A 20,521-nucleotide genomic window follows, 5' to 3' on the forward strand; every position below is an offset into this window, starting at 1 on the left:
CATTCCACATACACACTCTTTCTACATCACTACAGTACATTCCACATACACACTCTTTCTACTACAGCAGTACATTCCACATACACACTCTTTCTACAGCAGTACATTCCACATACACACTCTTTCTACATCACTACAGTACATTCCACATACACACTCTTTCTACTGCAGTACATTCCACATACACACTCTTTCTACAGCAGTACATTCCACATACACACTCTTTCTACATCACTACAGTACATTCCACATACACACTCTTTCTACATCACTACAGTACATTCCACATACACACTCTTTCTACATCACTACAGTACATGCCACATACACACTCTTTCTACTACTGCTGAAAAAAAGACATAATTTTCAAATCATTTTTTTTATTGACTAAATTAAATTAAACACATTTAAATAAATACTCTTTAATTACAGATTCATAATAATTAACAATAAACTTGACATTTCAAACTGCAGGAATTAACTTGGTCACATGATACAAAAATTTAAAATATCCATTTTTACACAGTAAATGAAAGCACATATTTAATGTAAACAAAAAAATTAGTTTAGATGTTTATGTTTTGCATTGATGTTTTTGTTTAATTCAGTGTAAAGCAAAGAGGCACATTAAACCATGAGGGCCCCTTTCATTAACATTTTTCGGTAGTTTGATAAATGAACATCTCTGTAAGTAGCATTGTATCAAGATTCATCAAATCTACTCAACACATTTGTTTTTAATACACCTCCCAGTAGAACTGGCTAATGTCAAACTGATTTGAAATGCACACAGCATACTGTGATGAAGATGTGAAGTCGGCGCCCTCAGATGGTCACACAAATACATACACTAAAGTTCATTCTGCTCAATTTGGGTGTTATTTCTATATAATGGTTCCAATGGAATGTAAAATACTAATCCAAACTTATCACAAATCTGGAATGCAAGATGTGTAATTACTGTTTATGATACCGTCTTTACCCTAATACATACACAACTTTTTAATGCCAGATATTACATCATTTACAATTCAGCAAATACATTATATGTCCCTCATATTGAATGCACCCCTGGTTTACATGTGTAGAGGCCTAACCTGACTGCACAAGGGTAGGATGAATGGATCGCACCACTATACTTATAGGGAATGTAAGTAGAACATTGCACAAAGTCAAAAGCAGAAACAGATAAGATTGAAAGTAAACATCATAATGGTATTTATAATAACAATAAAAGAGAGTCTGATAGAATTGGTCACAAACCACAATTGTTATTGCACTATTATCATGATTGACACCTCATACACGAGTCTAAAAACACTGTAAATAAACTATTCAGTAGTAAAACTACCAAGCTACATCCAACAACACTTAATATATACACCCCTGCGCATTACATAAATCCTTCAACAATAATATCGGTCATCTATTCTATGTTGAAAACATTTTGTCCCGACCACTTTTCATAATCAAGTTAATTTTGAAAATTAACAGCTATGGCTCATACAATATATTTTCTTAAATCAATCAAAAATCATTTTGTTACAGGGCAGTAGCTATCATTAAAATGGTGCATACCTATATATTGATGTCATTCTACCAGCACACATACTATGAAAAGCAACAACAGCTTTTAGTAAACAATATAACACATTAATATAAGATATTAAATTATAGAGAAACATTTACAAAATATAAAATGATGCATAACTTCCTGACGAAGAATGAAATACTAGTAAATACTAAAGGTTGCATACATTTCAAAATCTAGTACTCAAAAACCTGGAGGCTTGCATGGTTTTCATAACAGTTTCATGAAATTCAATCTTTAGAAGATGGCACAAACAAGTTTCACATGCTGTGAGAAAACATACATATTGTCGTAAAGTCTCTGTGACAATTTTCTTCTAAACTTAAAAATGATGGTCAATATATTACATAGTGGCTGGCAAGCCTTGCTACGTAATACCAGAAAGACTACACATACAGTGTGGTCAGAGTGCAACTTAACATTAAGCTACCATTAAGCTGGTGTAAAACTGGATTAGCCTGCTTTCAAAACTGCCACACAAAATTGTATTATTAAAACACGTCTTGCACTGTATTAGTAACATTGGTAAATACTACGAGACTATGTTGAGATTATTGACAACACTAATATTCATTTTGCAAAAGTTTTTACGAAAAAGCAAAACCAGTTAAATGCAAGCTTGAAAGTTAGGTTACACTCAAACTGTACATACATTGTAGCAGACAAGACATTCTACGTAACATTTTTAACCATCAAATTGTCACTACTAGAAACATTTACTATTTTATCACTTGAGAAATTTGCAAGAACACCATTAACATCACTGTTTCATGGTGAAATCTTTCCTGCTGCAATATTTTGCAATTTAACTGTCTGTTGCAAAATAGATTTGTTTTACAATAACTGTATTATCATCAAGCTGCAAGTATTCATCATTTAACCATGTAAATTTCCATTTTAAAACCGTGAAAGTTTCTATTGTTAAACCATGAAAGTTTCCATTGTTAAACCATGTAATTTCCCATTGTTAAACCATGCAATTTCCTGTTGTTAAACCATGCAATTTTCCATTGTTAAACCATGTATGTTTCCATTGTTAAACCAAGTAAGTTTCCATTGTTAAACCATGTCAGTTTCCATTGTTAAACCAAGTAAGTTTCAATTGTTAAACCATGTAAGTTTTCATTGTTAAACCACACAAGTTTCCATTGTTAAACCATGTCAGTTTTCATTGTTAAACCAAGTAAGTTTCCATTGTTAAACCATGTAGGATTCCAATTATAAACCATGTAAGTTTCCATTGTTAAAACATGTCAGTTCCCATTGTTAAACCATGTAAGTTTCCATTATTAAACCATGTAAGTTTCTATTGTTAACCTATGTAATTGACCAGTGTTAAACCATGTAAGTTTCCATTGTTAAACCATGTAAGTTTCCATTGTCAAACCATGTAAGTTTCCATTGTCAAACCATGAAAGTTTCCATTGTTAAACCATGCAAGTTTTCATTGTTAAACTATGCAACTTTCCATTGTTAAACTTTCCATTGTTAAACCATGTCAGTTTCCATTGGTAAACCAAGTAAGTTTCCATTGTTAAACCATGTAGGATTCCAATTATAAACCATGTAAGTTTCCATTGTTAAAACATGTCAGTTCCCATTGTTAAACCATGTAAGTTTCCATTATTAAACCATGTAAGTTTCTATTGTTAACCTATGTAATTGACCAGTGTTAAACCATGTAAGTTTCCATTGTTAAACCAAGTAAGTTTCCATTGTCAAACCATGTAAGTTTCCATTGTCAAACCATGAAAGTTTCCATTGTTAAACCATGCAAGTTTTCATTGTTAAACTATGCAACTTTCCATTGTTAAACTTTCCATTGTTAAACCATGTAAGTTTCCATTGGTAAACCATGAAAGTTTCCATTGTTAAACTATGTAACTTTCCATTGTTAAACTATGTAACTTTCCATTGTTAAACTATGTAACTTTCCATTGTTAAACCACGCAAGTTTCCATTGTTAAACTATGTAACTTTCCATTGTTAAACTATGTAACTTTCCATTGTTAAACCATGTAAGTTTCCATTGTTAAACCAAGTAAGTTTCCATTGTTAAACCATGTCAGTTTCCATTGTTAAACCAAGTAAGTTTCTATTGTTAAACCATGTAAGTTTCCATTGTTAAACCAAGTAAGTTTCCATTGTTAAACCATGTCAGTTTCCATTGTTAAACCAAGTAAGTTTCAATTGTTAAACCATGTAAGTTTTCATTGTTAAACCACACAAGTTTCCATTGTTAAACCATGTCAGTTTTCATTGTTAAACCAAGTAAGTTTCCATTGTTAAACCATGTAGGATTCCAATTATAAACCATGTAAGTTTCCATTGTTAAACCATGTAAGTTTTCATTGTTAAACCACACAAGTTTCCATTGTTAAACCATGTCAGTTTTCATTGTTAAACCAAGTAAGTTTCCATTGTTAAACCATGTAGGATTCCAATCATAAACCATGTAAGTTTCCATTGTTAAAACATGTCAGTTCCCATTGTTAAACCATGTAAGTTTCCATTATTAAACCATGTAAGTTTCTATTGTTAAACTATGTAATTGACCAGTGTTAAACCATGTAAGTTTCCATTGTTAAACCATGTAAGTTTCCATTGTTAAACCAAGTAAGTTTCCATTGTTAAACCATGTAGGATTCCAATTATAAACCATGTAAGTTTCCATTGTTAAACCATGTCAGTTTCCATTGTTAAACCGTGTCAGTTCCCATTGTTAAACCATGTCAGTTCCCATTGTTAAACCATGTCAGTTCCCATTGTTAAACCATGTAAGTTTCCATTATAAAACCATGTAAGTTTCCATTGTTAAACCATGTAAGTTTCCATTGTTAAACTATGTAAGTTTCCATTGTTAAACCAAGTAAGTTTCCATTGTTAAACTATGTAAGTTTCCATTGTTAAACCATGCAAGTTTTCAGGTAATGACAGAAATTACTGCAAAAGAGTACACCTCTAAAAGTCTATTAGTTCCTTACTTATTTGCTCCAATAAGACAAATGAAAAAAAAGTTTTTCAAATCAAGTTTTTGATTTAAGTCACTTTAAATGTTGGTCCAGTTTTATTTGCGTGGTTTATTATTTTTCTGATTTAGAACCAAAATGCAGATGTAATGCATTTTTAGAACTGGATTATACTTTATGGATAGAAATTGCAAAGATATAAATCCAGAGAGTGGAGATAAAACAAAACAAAATAACTCTGTCTTCCTCACACACAACAGGCAAAGACAAGTATATGTTGAGTAATACATGTATTAAAATGAAGGACCTTTTCCTATCTAACGTTTATACCAAATGTCAAAACACCATTCATATACATGTAATTTTCAATGAAAATCAAATCCCGACTTAGTTAAGCACAGACATATTGCTGCTTTTATAGCAGCTAGTTGTAAATTCTATTAATATTAGGTTGTATTACGATGAAATCTTGTACTCTGGGTCAATATCACCAATTGACTGGCCCAGTCCACAAGACAATAACATCCCATAATAATATCTGCTTGGAAACAGTACAAGTACCGGGGTATATAGACAAGCGCCCTCAAAGGTGTGAAACAGTGATGGATTAACGACACAGTGGACATTAAACAGAGAAACAGACAAAAAGACATGGGTATCTATTTGCTATGGATCATAGTTGCTAAGCTTAGTACATCAAACCTCAAAGAGAGTACCTTCATTTGTTTTGTCTTTTGTTTTCCTCATACACTTCCCTCAATCCTATGCTCTATTTCCATAAACTGCTGAGCTTGTCGGAGATTGGCGTAAAGTACCCTAATACCTTGTCCATAATACCCTCTGGAGCATGAAAAATAGAGGAAAGAAAAAAAATTCACCTTCAGTTTTTTGGTTGTTGAATTATTTTTAGTGCAGTTGGCATAGCAACAGTGCAGTTGTCATAGCAACAGTGCAGTTGGCATGGCAATTAATGCAGTTTGCATGTGGCAAAAAATCTCCCCAAAGCTGCAAAACCAGCAATCCCCCTCCCCCATATAATGCAAAAAATAAATAATGTTGACGCATGCAGAAATTATTCAAATGCAAAGTCAGTTAAGTTGAAAACACAGCAAAGATAGCAAGGCAGTCAAGAAAAAATATAATCCAGAAACTATTTCTAAACTAGTCTAAATGACATCAAAACACTTTACACAAATATACAGACAATCACAGCAGGTTATGGTAAGTTTCTTGTGTTAACTAGTGATCAACTAATCACTGCAGGTTATGATTGGTTACTTGGCAATGTGTAGTAATTAACTACTATCAACTAATCACAGCAGGTTCTGGCAGGATACTTATGTTAACTAGTGATTAACAACTGTCACCTAATCACAGCTATTTATGAAAGTTTTTTTTTGTTTTAACTAGTGATCACCTAAATACAGGTTATAGTAGGTTACTTGTGTTAAATAGTGATCAACTACTATCACCTATACAAATTGAACTCCTACAACTACCTTGGCAAATAAAAGGAAACAAAAACAAAATACATGTAATTTTTATGGGATGCATCAATTACTGGTGTGATAAAATTTTGTATTTGTATATTAAAAACATAAAATATTACTTTAGACAACAGACTTTAAGATTCAAAAAAACATTTCATTGACATATTTACAATGATACTAGGTAATGTTCTGATGTTTCAACTAAAAATCAATTCTTAACTTTTAAATAATAAAAAAAAATGTATTATTGAATGCAAGTTTCCATTGTTAAAACATGTCAGTTCCCATTGTTAAACCATGTAAGTTTCTATTGTTAAACTATGTAATTGACCAGTGTTAAACCATGTAAGTTTCCATTGAAGTATTATTTCAGTCTGGTTTTTGCAATTTACTTGACGACAATGTTGTAAAAGGCTTTAATTATTTGCGAGGTTTTAGTTTTGCTGATAATTAAATGCACTCAATTAAAACCCAGTGCATATTCAAATTTAACAATAGAATGTATTGTTTCCTCCACAAACCACAGAGTTTAAAAACCTGAAATCCGCTTCAATTGGACCCAGTGAGTATTTCCCCTTTACAATATACTATTGAGTGATAAAGTGACAATGAATGAAGGTACAAGATTAGTAATTTTAATGAATCTAAACTCAATAATAGTGTAGCCCTGTGATTTTCATTTTCTAGATTTACAAATTAATTTTGATGGTTGTTTCCGTACTGTCAAATATCCCAGTTGCAGGTTTCTTGATTATTTCTGACTTACATGGGCATTAAATCAAGCAAATGAATTTCAAATGGTTGTCTCATATACTAATAGATTATAGAGTTTCCTTTGTAAATTGCTCACAGCCAGACACCTGTATCAACTACATAGATTTTAATCTACTCATAATCAATTTGTGCGAGATTTCAGAAAATACAGCGGAAAACAAAAAACCTGAAAATGATTCAGTGGCAACAATAAATTCAGTAAATTGTTTACATTTTGTAATCCATGTAACACTTAGCCCAAACTAGTTTTTACTAACCGCATGGCAATATGTCACAACATATATTTATGAAAATAGCTGGAGATAAATTTTTCAGCTGTTTGCATATGTGTAGCAAAAACACCCTTACATTTTACCGCATGTGTGTTTGTTTGTACTACAATGGCAGTTTAATTTTATTGTACTGTGAAATACTTTATTCTTGCTTGGAATTTATTTTTGCTATTTCCGCTGAAGGGATGATTCTGTGAGATAAAATCTAGCAAATATAACTATTTTTCCTGTACTGCACATTCAACTCACCAAAAATCAGTGAAATTAACAAAACACCCAAAAAACCTTTTCAGCAAAAATTATTTCCAGCTAAAATAAAGAATTGGCAGTAATACATGGTTACAAAATATTAATAAAATTCTTAAAAACTCAGGTTCAACTCTGTTGTCGCCATTGTCATGCTATGTTACTCTTCTAATCCTTTACAAATTTATAACAATCGAACATCATGCTTTTAAATTCAGTGCGATTCAAAATTATTATCGACACCAAAATGATTCAAACATTTGGCAGTATTATTTTAATATTAATTTAAAGTATTAATTTTACTGACATAAAAAGTACAATGATGACATCAATAAACATATAGAAAACGTTAAATGGCATCTTGATTGGATTTTTTTTAGTTCATATACCAATTCTATATCTACTATAAATCCACACAGTTTAACATCACCAGACAAACCTGGGAATTGTCTCAAACTAATTTAACCTTTGACCTAGTAAGTGTCATGAATAATTTATATAGATGTGCCATCTATCACTGTTCTATCACAATGATCCATTCATTTCACAGTACTGTAAATACGCAGTTGTACTACAAATATGTAAATTTAAATTGATGTTGCAAAGTAACTTTTTGAGTCATATTTTTTCCCCAAAAAATTCAGTGCGAATATTTTCACATCTTGTAAAATTTTCACTAAATTTTATTATAATTTTGGATTATACAGACAGTTACAGATATTGTGTTTGGTTTTTGGGCAAAAGGTTTGTCATTTATTTATCAACATTCTATGTTGGAAGAAGCAGACTACAAAGTCATTTTGTAGACAATGCCAAAAAGTTGACAATGGTTTTCAAGTGTTAAACATTTAAAATTTTTGCCTGTAATTTTGCTACAAATGGATTTGTGAAGACTACATTTATTGCTACATAATAAGATATTTCAATTAGTTTGTTTGCACTTTTATGGTTTTCACTTTTGTTTTTGATATTATATAGTTTACCGTCTAACAGATTTAGAATTAGACATTTACTGATCACTGATTATAGTTCAAAATGAAATTATTGACTGACAAAAAAAAACCATAAACACACATTAAAAATAAAAAATAAATGATAAGACATTATTCATGAATGACAGATGTCTGACGATGGCTCACGTTAAGGTGGCAGTAACAAGCAATGCCACAGGCTAAACAGAGATTATAGCATAGCTATATGTTATAGTTGATGGCGGCCATCTTGGAATACACTCTATACATGTAATAGCATTCATGATTAAGAATAAAACATTGAATGTTTTTAAGCCTTTTACTTTTGTTAATATCCGCAAAAAAGTCCTGACAATCAAATCCATTTAATCAAAAAAGCAATGTATCATTTATTTGACTCACAATTTATAACAAAATTTACAGAAAATTTGTGAATACTTTCTGCGGATGTTGCAGGATTGCATGTATCTAAATTGAAATTTTTTACAGAATGAAATCAGAAAATTTGTTAGTTTTAGATAATACTACTTTAACGCTAACAGTTTTATTTACATAATGTCAGACATTTCCACTGTATTCACAGACATTCCTGCTGTACATGTATTCTCAGATATGCCCGCTGTATTCACCGATTCTATTGAGTAACCACAGATACAATCATGAAATTACATGACAATACACCACTATGAAAAGCTTTTATAATCTCCTTAATTTATCGACAGTAGTTGCATCACTGTGTGAGGTCCCACTTTATTTAACTACATATATTTGCTGTATTTTCCCCTATACTGCCTCAATTTAAATTTCCTTGCATAATGCAAAACGATTAATAATTCAATTGGATTGGGGCTAATTGGAAACCTAACAAAACAATATGGCAATCAACTAGGTACTAGTGTGTTAACCAGACTCGCATAATTTAATATATTATAGAGTGACCAACAATATTAATTTATCTGACACGGTATAGGAATCATGCAACATAATCTGAGTAAAGAAGCGCTCATAGTGCATTTGATGGATATGACAAGTTGAATCTTTCCTCCATGCAAGTGGCCCACAGGGGATACGTGTGAATACGATTGTAAAATCCCTAATAACTCAAGCCACATTTCAGGTGCTTATTTGCTGACTTCTTCATGTTAATTTGACATGGTTGAATGGTTTGTAAAATATGGAGATACTTTACATAGCATTCTATCTATTTTTATCTGCAAACACGATAGTTTTCACCTTTATATTTCTTTTTAATATTCAACATTTCTGGGTTTTCTAGAGGGATGAAAACTAGCAACTGCTCAAAATACCTAACATGTTTGAAGTAGAAAATATCTAAAAATGTATACATATCCTGGGATAATTATTTCTCTTCAAAGTTAAATGCTTTTTTTCTACATAATGATGCAATATTGAACAGATAATGGTAAGATTTTCCTAGTATGTTTCGTGACTACATTTCAGAAGGAAAAACATAAAAAAATACAGTCATAAAAATAACCTAACAGAGGCCTCTGAAATGAAAAATGAGTAAAAATAAGCAATGTTGATCTCCAATCTAGTGTGTTTGGGATTTATTAGCTTAATTAAATTTATGGAAAAAGAAACTAATTTACGTCAATCACTGTTAGGTCAATGCACTCTGAAGGTGTGAATTGCAGGGTAAATTCAGTTGTTGGTATGACGATATTCCAAACACAATGTCATTTCTGGTAGCCCTGATCTCCATGCATTAAATTGCTGCGTTTTAAAATGACTAGTTGTACAGTGGCTACAATTTTTTGTAAAAATGTACAATAATATGACTCAGTCTCGCTGTCAACTCTTAAATAAATAGTACTTGCTACATGAACATACAGCTTTCAAGAATCAAATTACAAATGAAACAAAACTAGATGCAGAAAAACGTTAGTAATGAAAATATAAGAATTGATTTTAAATTGTAGTAAGTTAAAATTTCTGATATTTATTCAAGATAAAAAGATATTTCGATAAAAATGTTCAATCAATTGACAATCTAAACAGTGAATGAAAATAAAAAAAAAATGGTAACAGCTGGTCCTCTCAACAGATATGTGTAACGAGGGTAACTACAGGACAATCCATTCATAATTAATATTACAGTGACTAACAACAATCAGTCATATTATTTTAGAATTCACATTTTAAATATAACAAGACCATAGGCTGATCTTAGTTTTTATATGAATTTGAAGAATAATTTTCTAATGAGGTTTTGAAGGTAAAGTAATGTTGTGGGTTCTGCCAATATAAATAAGCTGAACCAGTTGGTTGTAATTGTGATGTTAGTGTACAGTGTTAAGTATGGGCAAGCTCACATAGGGAATTCATCCAATTACAACCATAGGTTCTGGCACCTGTTCTATTAAAAAATAAAACACATAGATGCTACAGAAACAACGAACACAAAAACATAGAGTTCCTGACACAAAGCATATATATACACAGGGATACACAGTATCATTAATATATTCAAATTCTCTCTTGATATAATTCATTTCTATTTTTTTTTTACATTTTTAAAGACACCAAAAAGAGCATAATGAATAAATTAGCCATTCTAACTAGGAGTGTTTTTATCTTGAGGAACCATATAGGATATCATTGGACAACATACTATAAATAAATAAATTATTATAAAATAAATAATAAAATGACCTGACAAGTTTTAAGTATGAAAATATTGGCAATAAAAAAACAACAGTCAAATGATATGAATGGCCTTGGCACGTACCAAATAAAAATGTTTTGTTTGTATTTACAAAATAATGTGGCATTTCAGTTAAAAGCAACAATACATGTTCAAGAAAGAAGATTTTTAGTATTAAGTAGGTTCGCACTAAAATATTTTAGGATATTCAAAATATAAATTATTTTCTTGCATAATGTGGCTGTTGTGTACCTCCCTAATCTTACAATAAATACTGCTACCTCACAGACATCAGGATCCAAACTATCAACTTAAATGCTGCACCAATTAAGTATCTCTAAGAGATCCTCATTTGGTTCATGTTTAAACCTAGTTTGCACATGCTACGGCATAATATGTTGAGAAATCAGATATCAAAATGAGCAAAACTATGCACAGTAGGAGCAATCTAGAAGTTGGTGGGAACCTACTTAATACCATTCACATCGAATTTTGTTAGCAGACAAGTCTTTAAGACACTCAGAGTAATACAAGCACCTTTAAACAATTGTCACTAATGTTAGTCACATGACAACAACATCACCATGGTAACATCACTCAGATAAAAGTAAAACAACAACAGATACCACCTTCTTCGTCAGAATCAGCCTGTGCTTGTGCTTGCTGTTGCTGCTGCATTTCTAGCGGAGTCTTCTTCTTCCTTCCAATCCTTCCAGCATCTGGATCAACTTCCTCCACTACCTTTTTCTTTATACCATACTAAAAACAGAAAAAAAACAAATAAAGATTTCCAATCTCTATAGGCAGTTCTACTTGTTTTCGTTTTGTGTGCGTGTCCAGTGAATGGAAGGCAAGAACTTGTTCACGCCAAAAGATTAAATAAAGGCGATGTTTGCAGCTTCTGTTATTAAATATTCAAGTTTGTGTTCATTTTAATGAAACAACTTATGGACAATGCTATTATCACATATTCGCATGCTGGCTGGCCAAAATTTATGAATGACTTAAAGGGACAGCAGCTACAATGCTAGAATGACTTAAAGGGAGTAGCTGCAATCCTAGAATGACTTAAAGAGACAGTAGCTACAATGCTAGAATGACTTAAAGAGACAGTAGCTACAATCCTAGAAGGGACAGTAGCTGCAATCCTAGAATGACTTAAATGAACAGTAGCTACAATCCTAGAATGACTTAAAGGGACAGTAGCTGCAATTCAAGAATGACTTAAAGGGACAGTAGCTATGGTCCTATAATGACTTAAAGGGACAGTAGCTACAATCCTAGAAAGGACAGTAGCTACAATCCTAGAATGACTTAAAGAGACAGTAGCTACAATCCTAGAAGGGACAGTAGCTGCAATCCTAGAATGACTTAAATGAACAGTAGCTACAATCCTAGAAGGGACAGTAGCTACAATGCTAGAATGACTTAAAGAGACAGTAGCTACAATCCTAGAAGGGACAGTAGCTACAATCCTAGAAGGGACAATAGCTACAATGCTAGAATGACTTAAAGAGACAGTAGCTACAATCCTAGAATGACTTAAAGAGAGACAGTAGCTACAATCCTAGAAGGGACAGTAGCTACAATTCAAGAAGGGACAATAGCTACAATGCTAGAATAACTTAAAGAGACAGTAGCTACAATCCTAGAAGGGACAGTAGCTACAATCCTAGAATGACTTAAATGAACAGTAGCTACAATCCTAGAATGACTTAAAGGGACAATAGCTACAATGCTAGAATGACTTAAAGAGACAGTAGCTACAATCCTAGAAGGGACAGTAGCTGCAATCCTAGAATGACTTAAAGAGACAGTAGCTATGGTCCTATAATGAATTAAAGGGACAGTAGCTGCAATTATCCTAGAATGACTTAAAGAGACAGTAGCTACAATCCTAGAAGGGACAGTAGCTGCAATCCTAGAATGACTTAAATGAACAGTAGCTACAATCCTAGAAGGGACAGTAGCTACAATGCTAGAATGACTTAAAGAGACAGTAGCTACAATCCTAGAAGGGACAGTAGCTACAATCCTAGAAGGGACAATAGCTACAATGCTAGAATGACTTAAAGAGACAGTAGCTACAATCCTAGAATGACTTAAAGAGAGACAGTAGCTACAATCCTAGAAGGGACAGTAGCTACAATCCAAGAAGGGACAATAGCTACAATGCTAGAATAACTTAAAGAGACAGTAGCTACAATCCTAGAAGGGACAGTAGCTACAATCCTAGAATGACTTAAATGAACAGTAGCTACAATCCTAGAATGACTTAAAGGGACAATAGCTACAATGCTAGAATGACTTAAAGAGACAGTAGCTACAATCCTAGAAGGGACAGTAGCTGCAATCCTAGAATGACTTAAAGGGACAATAGCTACAATGCTAGAATGACTTAAAGAGACAGTAGCTACAATCCTAGAAGGGACAGTAGCTGCAATCCTAGAATGACTTAAAGAGACAGTAGCTATGGTCCTATAATGAATTAAAGGGACAGTAGCTGCAATTATCCTAGAATGACTTAAAGGGACAGTAGCTGCAATTATCCTAGAATGACTTAAAGGGACAGTAGCTGCAATTATCCTAGAATGACTTAAAGGGACAGTAGCTACAATCCTAGAATGACTTAAAGGAACAGTAGCTGCAATTATCCTAGAATGACTTAAAGGGACAGTAGCTACAATCCTAGAATGACTTAAAGGGACAGTAGCTACAATCCTAGAATGACTTAAAGGGACAGTAGCTACAATCCTAGAATGACTTAAAGGGACAGTTATTATTATTTAAACCTGCTCACATTTTACTGTGATAATGATATTGCACTGTGGAGACAACATAAATATACCTTTTTTCTGATATCATCCCTGACTATTTCTCTACCAGCTTCAAATTTGTCATGTTTAGCTTTTCTTTCTTCTTCTGCCTCTCTCCTTGCCTCAGCAATGGCAAGCTCTTCCTCTGTCGCCTCTGCACTCTCTCCTTCTCCTTCTCCACCACCAGCTACTTTGCTAATCTCACCTACAATTATAAAAACAAATCAATACATTATTAACTTGTTTAAGAGTAAATATTGGTAATACATTGTGTGATAAAAACCTATACCTTAATTTAATGTATTTATAAGTATTATGAGGATACTGCAAAGTTTGCATAAAGGCAGTAATTGTAAATACTAGCAGCTCACTATTATATTCAATTTCAAAATTATAATCAGTTGTACATGTACAAACCCAAATCTTGCTAAACATAATAGAGATATTAATTAAGATGTGCATACAAGAACAGAACAAGAGAGGATACGTCATTACTTTGTGCACGACCTCCATGTGAACCAATGACATCATCAGTTGCCAGGTTGTACGGCAGTCAATTTGAACATGATCAAGGTGAGTAACTCGTAATTGTTTTCTCGCTGTCAATTTTGAATCTGTTTTTACTGATATTTATTGAACACTTTATATTAAAAGTGATTTTTATGGTGAAATAAAAAATATGGGATGCATTTTTGCTGATATTCACACCTACTAAAAACGTACACAACTGGTCAGCTAGTTATGTGAACAAAGCAGATGATGGCAGATATTTATGATCACTTTCTCAAAAGGCGTGTACTAACTAGTTTGAACTTAATCGTTTTCTGACACCCAAGAATGTAACACAAACAAAATTAGAACACATTACGTTCCCGCTACATATGCAAATTTTAAACTCCCTATTATTCATTTCCTAAAATTGTGACTTTATCAACTATCAACATACTGAGTTAGTTTTTCTCCAGCATTTTACTTTATCTTTTCTTATTATGAACTGTTATTAATTGCACCACAGCAAAAAATGAATTACAGTGGAATAAATAAATATTGTATTACATTGATTTAACATTGACAACAGCTGTAGAATATGAAGTCAGTTACTTTCAGAGTACACATATATCTGATATTTTACGAGTGAACGTAAACCAAAATTAGCATTTCACATATAATAAACCCTTTTGACACACCTCTGTTGTTTACATATACACATATGCTACTAATAGAGAAAATATGATATACACGATTCAGTGCTACTAATAGAGAAATTATGATATTCACGATTCAGTGCTATAAGCATATTGTATATTAAACAAGTTGATGCTAAGCATCGCAGAAAGAAAAATATCTGACATGACAAAACTGTATCGCACCCATTATTCTCGTTAGTAGAATTGATTAGATGGGAAGCTTTCGGCTTTTTTTTTTTGCTCGACTATTTTTCCAATCTTTGCAGAATAAATTGCTTGATATGCATTATCTAATTTGTACATCAATGTCCCTTGTTTCAAGGAATATGCCAAAGGAGATGATATCACAGGAAGGAGGGTCATCGATCACAGTATAACATCACCTTGTTACCATGGCAAACACTTAATTGGTATAGTTGAATAAGATATGACAGGAGACAATAGTCTGAATATCATAGTGGCAAGTTTTCATTCAGAGAATATCATATAAAGAATATATTATATAGTAAATGACTGGATATAATTAGCATGATTGTGGTTTTAAATGATTTTATAAAAGGGAATTGAACGCATCAGTTGTCACACAGCATGTGGTGACATTTTATGTAAATGAGCAATGTATTGTACATATGGCATAATGGGGCAGGCTATTCACTAGTAAAGAGACTATTCTTGGGGGTTGGCTCAGATTCACTAGTAAAGAGACTATTCTTGGTGGTTGGCTCAGATTCACTAGTAAAGAGACTATTCTTGGTGGTTGGCTCAGATTCACCAGTAAAGGGACTATTCTTGGTGGTTGGCTCAGATTCACCAGTACAAGGACTATTCTTGGTGGTTGGCTCAGATTCACCAGTAAAGTGACTATTCTTGGTGGTTGGCTCAGATTCACCAGTACAGGGACTATTCTTGGTGGTTGGCTGAGATTCACCAGTAAAGAGACTATTCTTGGTGGTTGGCTGAGATTCACCAGTAAAGAGACTAGTCTTGGTGGTTGGCTCAGATTCACCAGTAAAGTGACTATTCTTGGTGGTTGGCTGAGATTCACCAGTAAAGTGACTATTCTTGGTGGTTGGCTGAGATTCACCAGTAAAGAGACTATTCTTGGTGGTTGGCTCAGATTCACCAGTAAAGTGACTATTCTTGGTGGTTGGCTCAGATTCACCAGAAAAGAGACTATTCTTGGTGGTTGGCTCAGATTCACCAGAAAAGAGACTATTCTTGGTGGTTGGCTCAGATTCACCAGTAAAGAGACTATTCTTGGTGGTTGGCTCAGATTCACTAGTAAAGAGACTATTCTTGGTGGTTGGCTCAGATTCACCAGTACAAGGACTATTCTTGATGGTTGGCTCAGATTCACCAGTACAAGGACTATTCTTGGTGGTTGGCTCAGATTCACCAGTAAAGAGACTGTTCTTGGTGGTTGGCTCAGATTCACCAGTACAGGGACTATTCTTGGTGGTTGGCTCAGATTCACCAGTAAAGAGACTATTCTTGGTGGTTGGCTCAGATTCACCAGTACAAGGACTGTTCTTGGTGGTTGGCTCAGATTCACCAGTAAAGGGACTATTCTTGGTGGTTGGCTCAGATTCACTAGTAAAGGGACTATTCTTGGTGGTTGGCTGAGATTCACCAGTAAAGAGACTAGTCTTGGTGGTTGGCTCAGATTCACCAGTAAAGTGACTATTCTTGGTGGTTGGCTGAGATTCACCAGTAAAGGGACTAGTCTTGGTGGTTGGCTCAGATTCACTAGTAAAGAGACTATTCTTGGTGGTTGGCTCAGATTCACCGGTACAAGGACTATTCTTGGTGGTTGGCTCAGATTCACCAGTACAAGGACTATTCTTGGTGGTTGGCTCAGATTCACCAGTAAAGAGACTGTTCTTGGTGGTTGGCTCAGATTCACCAGTACAGGGACTATTCTTGGTGGTTGGCTCAGATTCACCAGTAAAGAGACTATTCTTGGTGGTTGGCTCAGATTCACCAGTACAAGGACTGTTCTTGGTGGTTGGCTCAGATTCACCAGTAAAGTGACTATTCTTGGTGGTTGGCTCAGATTCACCAGTAAAGTGACTATTCTTGGTGGTTGGCTCAGATTCACCAGTAAAGAGACTAGTCTTGGTGGTTGGCTCAGATTCACCAGTAAAGTGACTATTCTTGGTGGTTGGCTGAGATTCACCAGTAAAGGGACTAGTCTTGGTGGTTGGCTCAGATTCACTAGTAAAGAGACTATTCTTGGTGGTTGGCTCAGATTCACCAGTACAAGGACTATTCTTGGTGGTTGGCTCAGATTCACCAGTACAAGGACTATTCTTGGTGGTTGGCTCAGATTCACCAGTAAAGAGACTGTTCTTGGTGGTTGGCTCAGATTCACCAGTACAGGGACTATTCTTGGTGGTTGGCTCAGATTCACCAGTAAAGAGACTATTCTTGGTGGTTGGCTCAGATTCACCAGTAAAGGGACTGTTCTTGGTGGTTGGCTCAGATTCACCAGTAAAGTGACTATTCTTGGTGGTTGGCTCAGATTCACCAGTAAAGTGACTATTCTTGGTGGTTGGCTCAGATTCACCAGTAAAGGGACTATTCTTGGTGGTTGGCTCAGATTCACCAGTAAAGGGACTATTCTTGTTGGTTGGCTCAGATTCACCAGTAAAGGGACTATTCTTGGTGGTTGGCTGAGATTCACCAGTACAGGGACTGTTCTTGGTGGTTGGCTCAGATTCACCAGAAAAGAGACTATTCTTGGTGGTTGGCTCAGATTCACCAGTAAAGGGACTATTCTTGGTGGTTGGCTCAGATTCACCAGTAAAGAGACTGTTCTTGGTGGTTGGCTCAGATTCACCAGTACAGGGACTATTCTTGGTGGTTGGCTCAGATTCACCAGTAAAGAGACTATTCTTGGTGGTTGGCTCATATTCACCAGTAAAGGGACTGTTCTTGGTGGTTGGCTCAGATTCACCAGTAAAGTGACTATTCTTGGTGGTTGGCTCAGATTCACCAGTAAAGTGACTATTCTTGGTGGTTGGCTCAGATTCACCAGTAAAGGGACTATTCTTGGTGGTTGGCTCAGATTCACCAGTAAAGGGACTATTCTTGTTGGTTGGCTCAGATTCACCAGTAAAGGGACTATTCTTGGTGGTTGGCTGAGATTCACCAGTACAGGGACTGTTCTTGGTGGTTGGCTCAGATTCACCAGAAAAGAGACTATTCTTGGTGGTTGGCTCAGATTCACCAGTAAAGGGACTATTCTTGGTGGTTGGCTCAGATTCACCAGAAAAGAGACTATTCTTGGTGGTTGGCTCAGATTCACCAGTAAAGGGACTATTCTTGGTGGTTGGCTCAGATTCACCAGAAAAGAGACTATTCTTGGTGGTTGGCTCAGATTCACCAGAAAAGAGACTATTCTTGGTGGTTGGCTCAGATTCACAAGAAAAGTGACTATTCTTGGTGGTTGGCTCAGATTCACCAGAAAAGAGACTATTCTTGGTGGTTGGCTCAGATTCACCAGAAAAGAGACTATTCTTGGTGGTTGGCTCAGATTCACCAGAAAAGTGACTATTCTTGGTGGTTGGCTCAGATTCACCAGTAAAGGGACTATTCTTGGTGTTTGGCTCAGATTCACCAGAAAAGAGACTATTCTTGGTGGTTGGCTCAGATTCACCAGAAAAGAGACTATTCTTGGTGGTTGGCTCAGATTCACCAGAAAAGAGACTATTCTTGGTGGTTGGCTCAGATTCACCAGTAAAGGGACTATTCTTGGTGGTTGGCTCAGATTCACCAGTAAATGGACTATTCTTGGTGGTTGGCTCAGATTCACCAGTAAAGGGACTATTCTTGGTGGTTGGCTCAGATTCACCAGAAAAGAGACTATTCTTGGTGGTTGGCTCAGATTCACCAGTAAAGAGACTATTCTTGGTGGTTGGCTCAGATTCACCAGTAAAGGGACTATTCTTGGTGGTTGGCTCAGATTCACCAGTAAAGGGACTATTCTTGGTGGTTGGCTCAGATTCACCAGAAAAGAGACTATTCTTGGTGGTTGGCTCAGATTCACCAGAAAAGAGACTATTCTTGGTGGTTGGCTCAGATTCACCAGAAAAGAGACTATTCTTGGTGGTTGGCTCAGATTCACCAGTAAAGGGACTATTCTTGGTGGTTGGCTCAGATTCACCAGAAATGAGACTATTCTTGGTGGTTGGCTCAGATTCACCAGAAAAGTGACTATTCTTCGTGGTTGGCTCAGATTCACCAGAAAAGAGACTATTCTTGGTGGTTGGCTCAGATTCACTAGTAAAGGGACTATTCTTGGTGGTTGGCTCAGATTCACCAGAAAAGAGACTATTCTTGGTGGTTGGCTCAGATTCACCAGAAAAGAGACTATTCTTGGTGGTTGGCTCAGATTCACCAGTAAAGAGACTATTCTTGGTGGTTGGCTCAGATTCACCAGTAAAGGGACTATTCTTGGTGGTTGGCTCAGATTCACCAGAAAAGAGACTATTCTTGGTGGTTGGCTCAGATTCACCAGAAAAGAGACTATTCTTGGTGGTTGGCTCAGATTCACCAGAAAAGAGACTATTCTTGGTGGTTGGCTCAGATTCACCAGTAAAGGGACTATTCTTGGTGGTTGGCTCAGATTCACCAGAAAAGAGACTTCTTGGTGGTTGGCTCAGATTCACCAGTAAAGGGACTATTCTTGGTGGTTGGCTCAGATTCACCAGTAAAGGGACTATTCTTGTTGGTTGGCTCAGATTCACCAGTACAGGGACTGTTCTTGGTGGTTGGCTCAGATTCACCAGAAAAGAGACTATTCTTGGTGGTTGGCTCAGATTCACCAGAAAAGAGACTATTCTTGGTGGTTGGCTCAGATTCACCAGTAAAGGGACTATTCTTGGTGGTTGGCTCAGATTCACCAGAAAAGAGACTATTCTTGGTGGTTGGCTCAGATTCACCAGAAAAGAGACTATTCTTGGTGGTTGGCTCAGATTCACCAGAAAAGTGACTATTCTTGGTGGTTGGCTCAGATTCACCAGAAAAGAGACTATTCTTGGTGGTTGGCTCAGATTCACCAGAAAAGAGACTATTCTTGGTGGTTGGCTCAGATTCACCAGAAAAGTGACTATTCTTGGTGGTTGGCTCAGATTCACCAGTAAAGGGACTATTCTTGGTGGTTGGCTCAGATTCACCAGAAAAGAGACTATTCTTGGTGGTTGGCTCAGATTCACCAGAAAAGAGACTATTCTTGGTGGTTGGCTCAGATTCACCAGAAAAGAGACTATTCTTGGTGGTTGGCTCAGATTCACCAGTAAAGGGACTATTCTTGGTGGTTGGCTCAGATTCACCAGTAAAGGGACTATTCTTGGTGGTTGGCTCAGATTCACCAGTAAAGGGACTATTCTTGGTGGTTGGCTCAGATTCACCAGAAAAGAGACTATTCTTGGTGGTTGGCTCAGATTCACCAGTAAAGAGACTATTCTTGGTGGTTGGCTCAGATTCACCAGTAAAGGGACTATTCTTGGTGGTTGGCTCAGATTCACCAGTAAAGG

General features: G+C 35.4%; 1 protein-coding gene across 3 annotated transcripts in view; it reads right to left on the reverse strand.

Annotated features, from left to right (window-relative positions):
• Nucleotides 1–363: 363 nt before the first annotated feature.
• Nucleotides 364–20,521, reverse strand: part of LOC100373248 (complexin-like) — a 54,399-nt gene continuing 34,241 nt past the window's right edge. For all 3 annotated transcript variants that reach the window (XM_002731356.4, XM_078012916.2, XM_006812246.3), the window contains 3 exons: nucleotides 13,830–14,002; nucleotides 11,611–11,740; nucleotides 364–5,400 (listed from right to left, as the gene is read on the reverse strand). In XM_002731356.4, the coding sequence (XP_002731402.1) occupies nucleotides 5,330–5,400; nucleotides 11,611–11,740; nucleotides 13,830–14,002 (374 nt within the window). In that variant the 3' untranslated portion in view covers nucleotides 364–5,329. The remainder of the gene's footprint in view (nucleotides 5,401–11,610; nucleotides 11,741–13,829; nucleotides 14,003–20,521) is intronic.

This window comes from Saccoglossus kowalevskii, chromosome 10, assembly GCF_978046115.1.
Source record: "Saccoglossus kowalevskii chromosome 10, keSacKowa6.1, whole genome shotgun sequence".
NCBI classification, from domain to species: domain Eukaryota; kingdom Metazoa; phylum Hemichordata; class Enteropneusta; family Harrimaniidae; genus Saccoglossus; species Saccoglossus kowalevskii.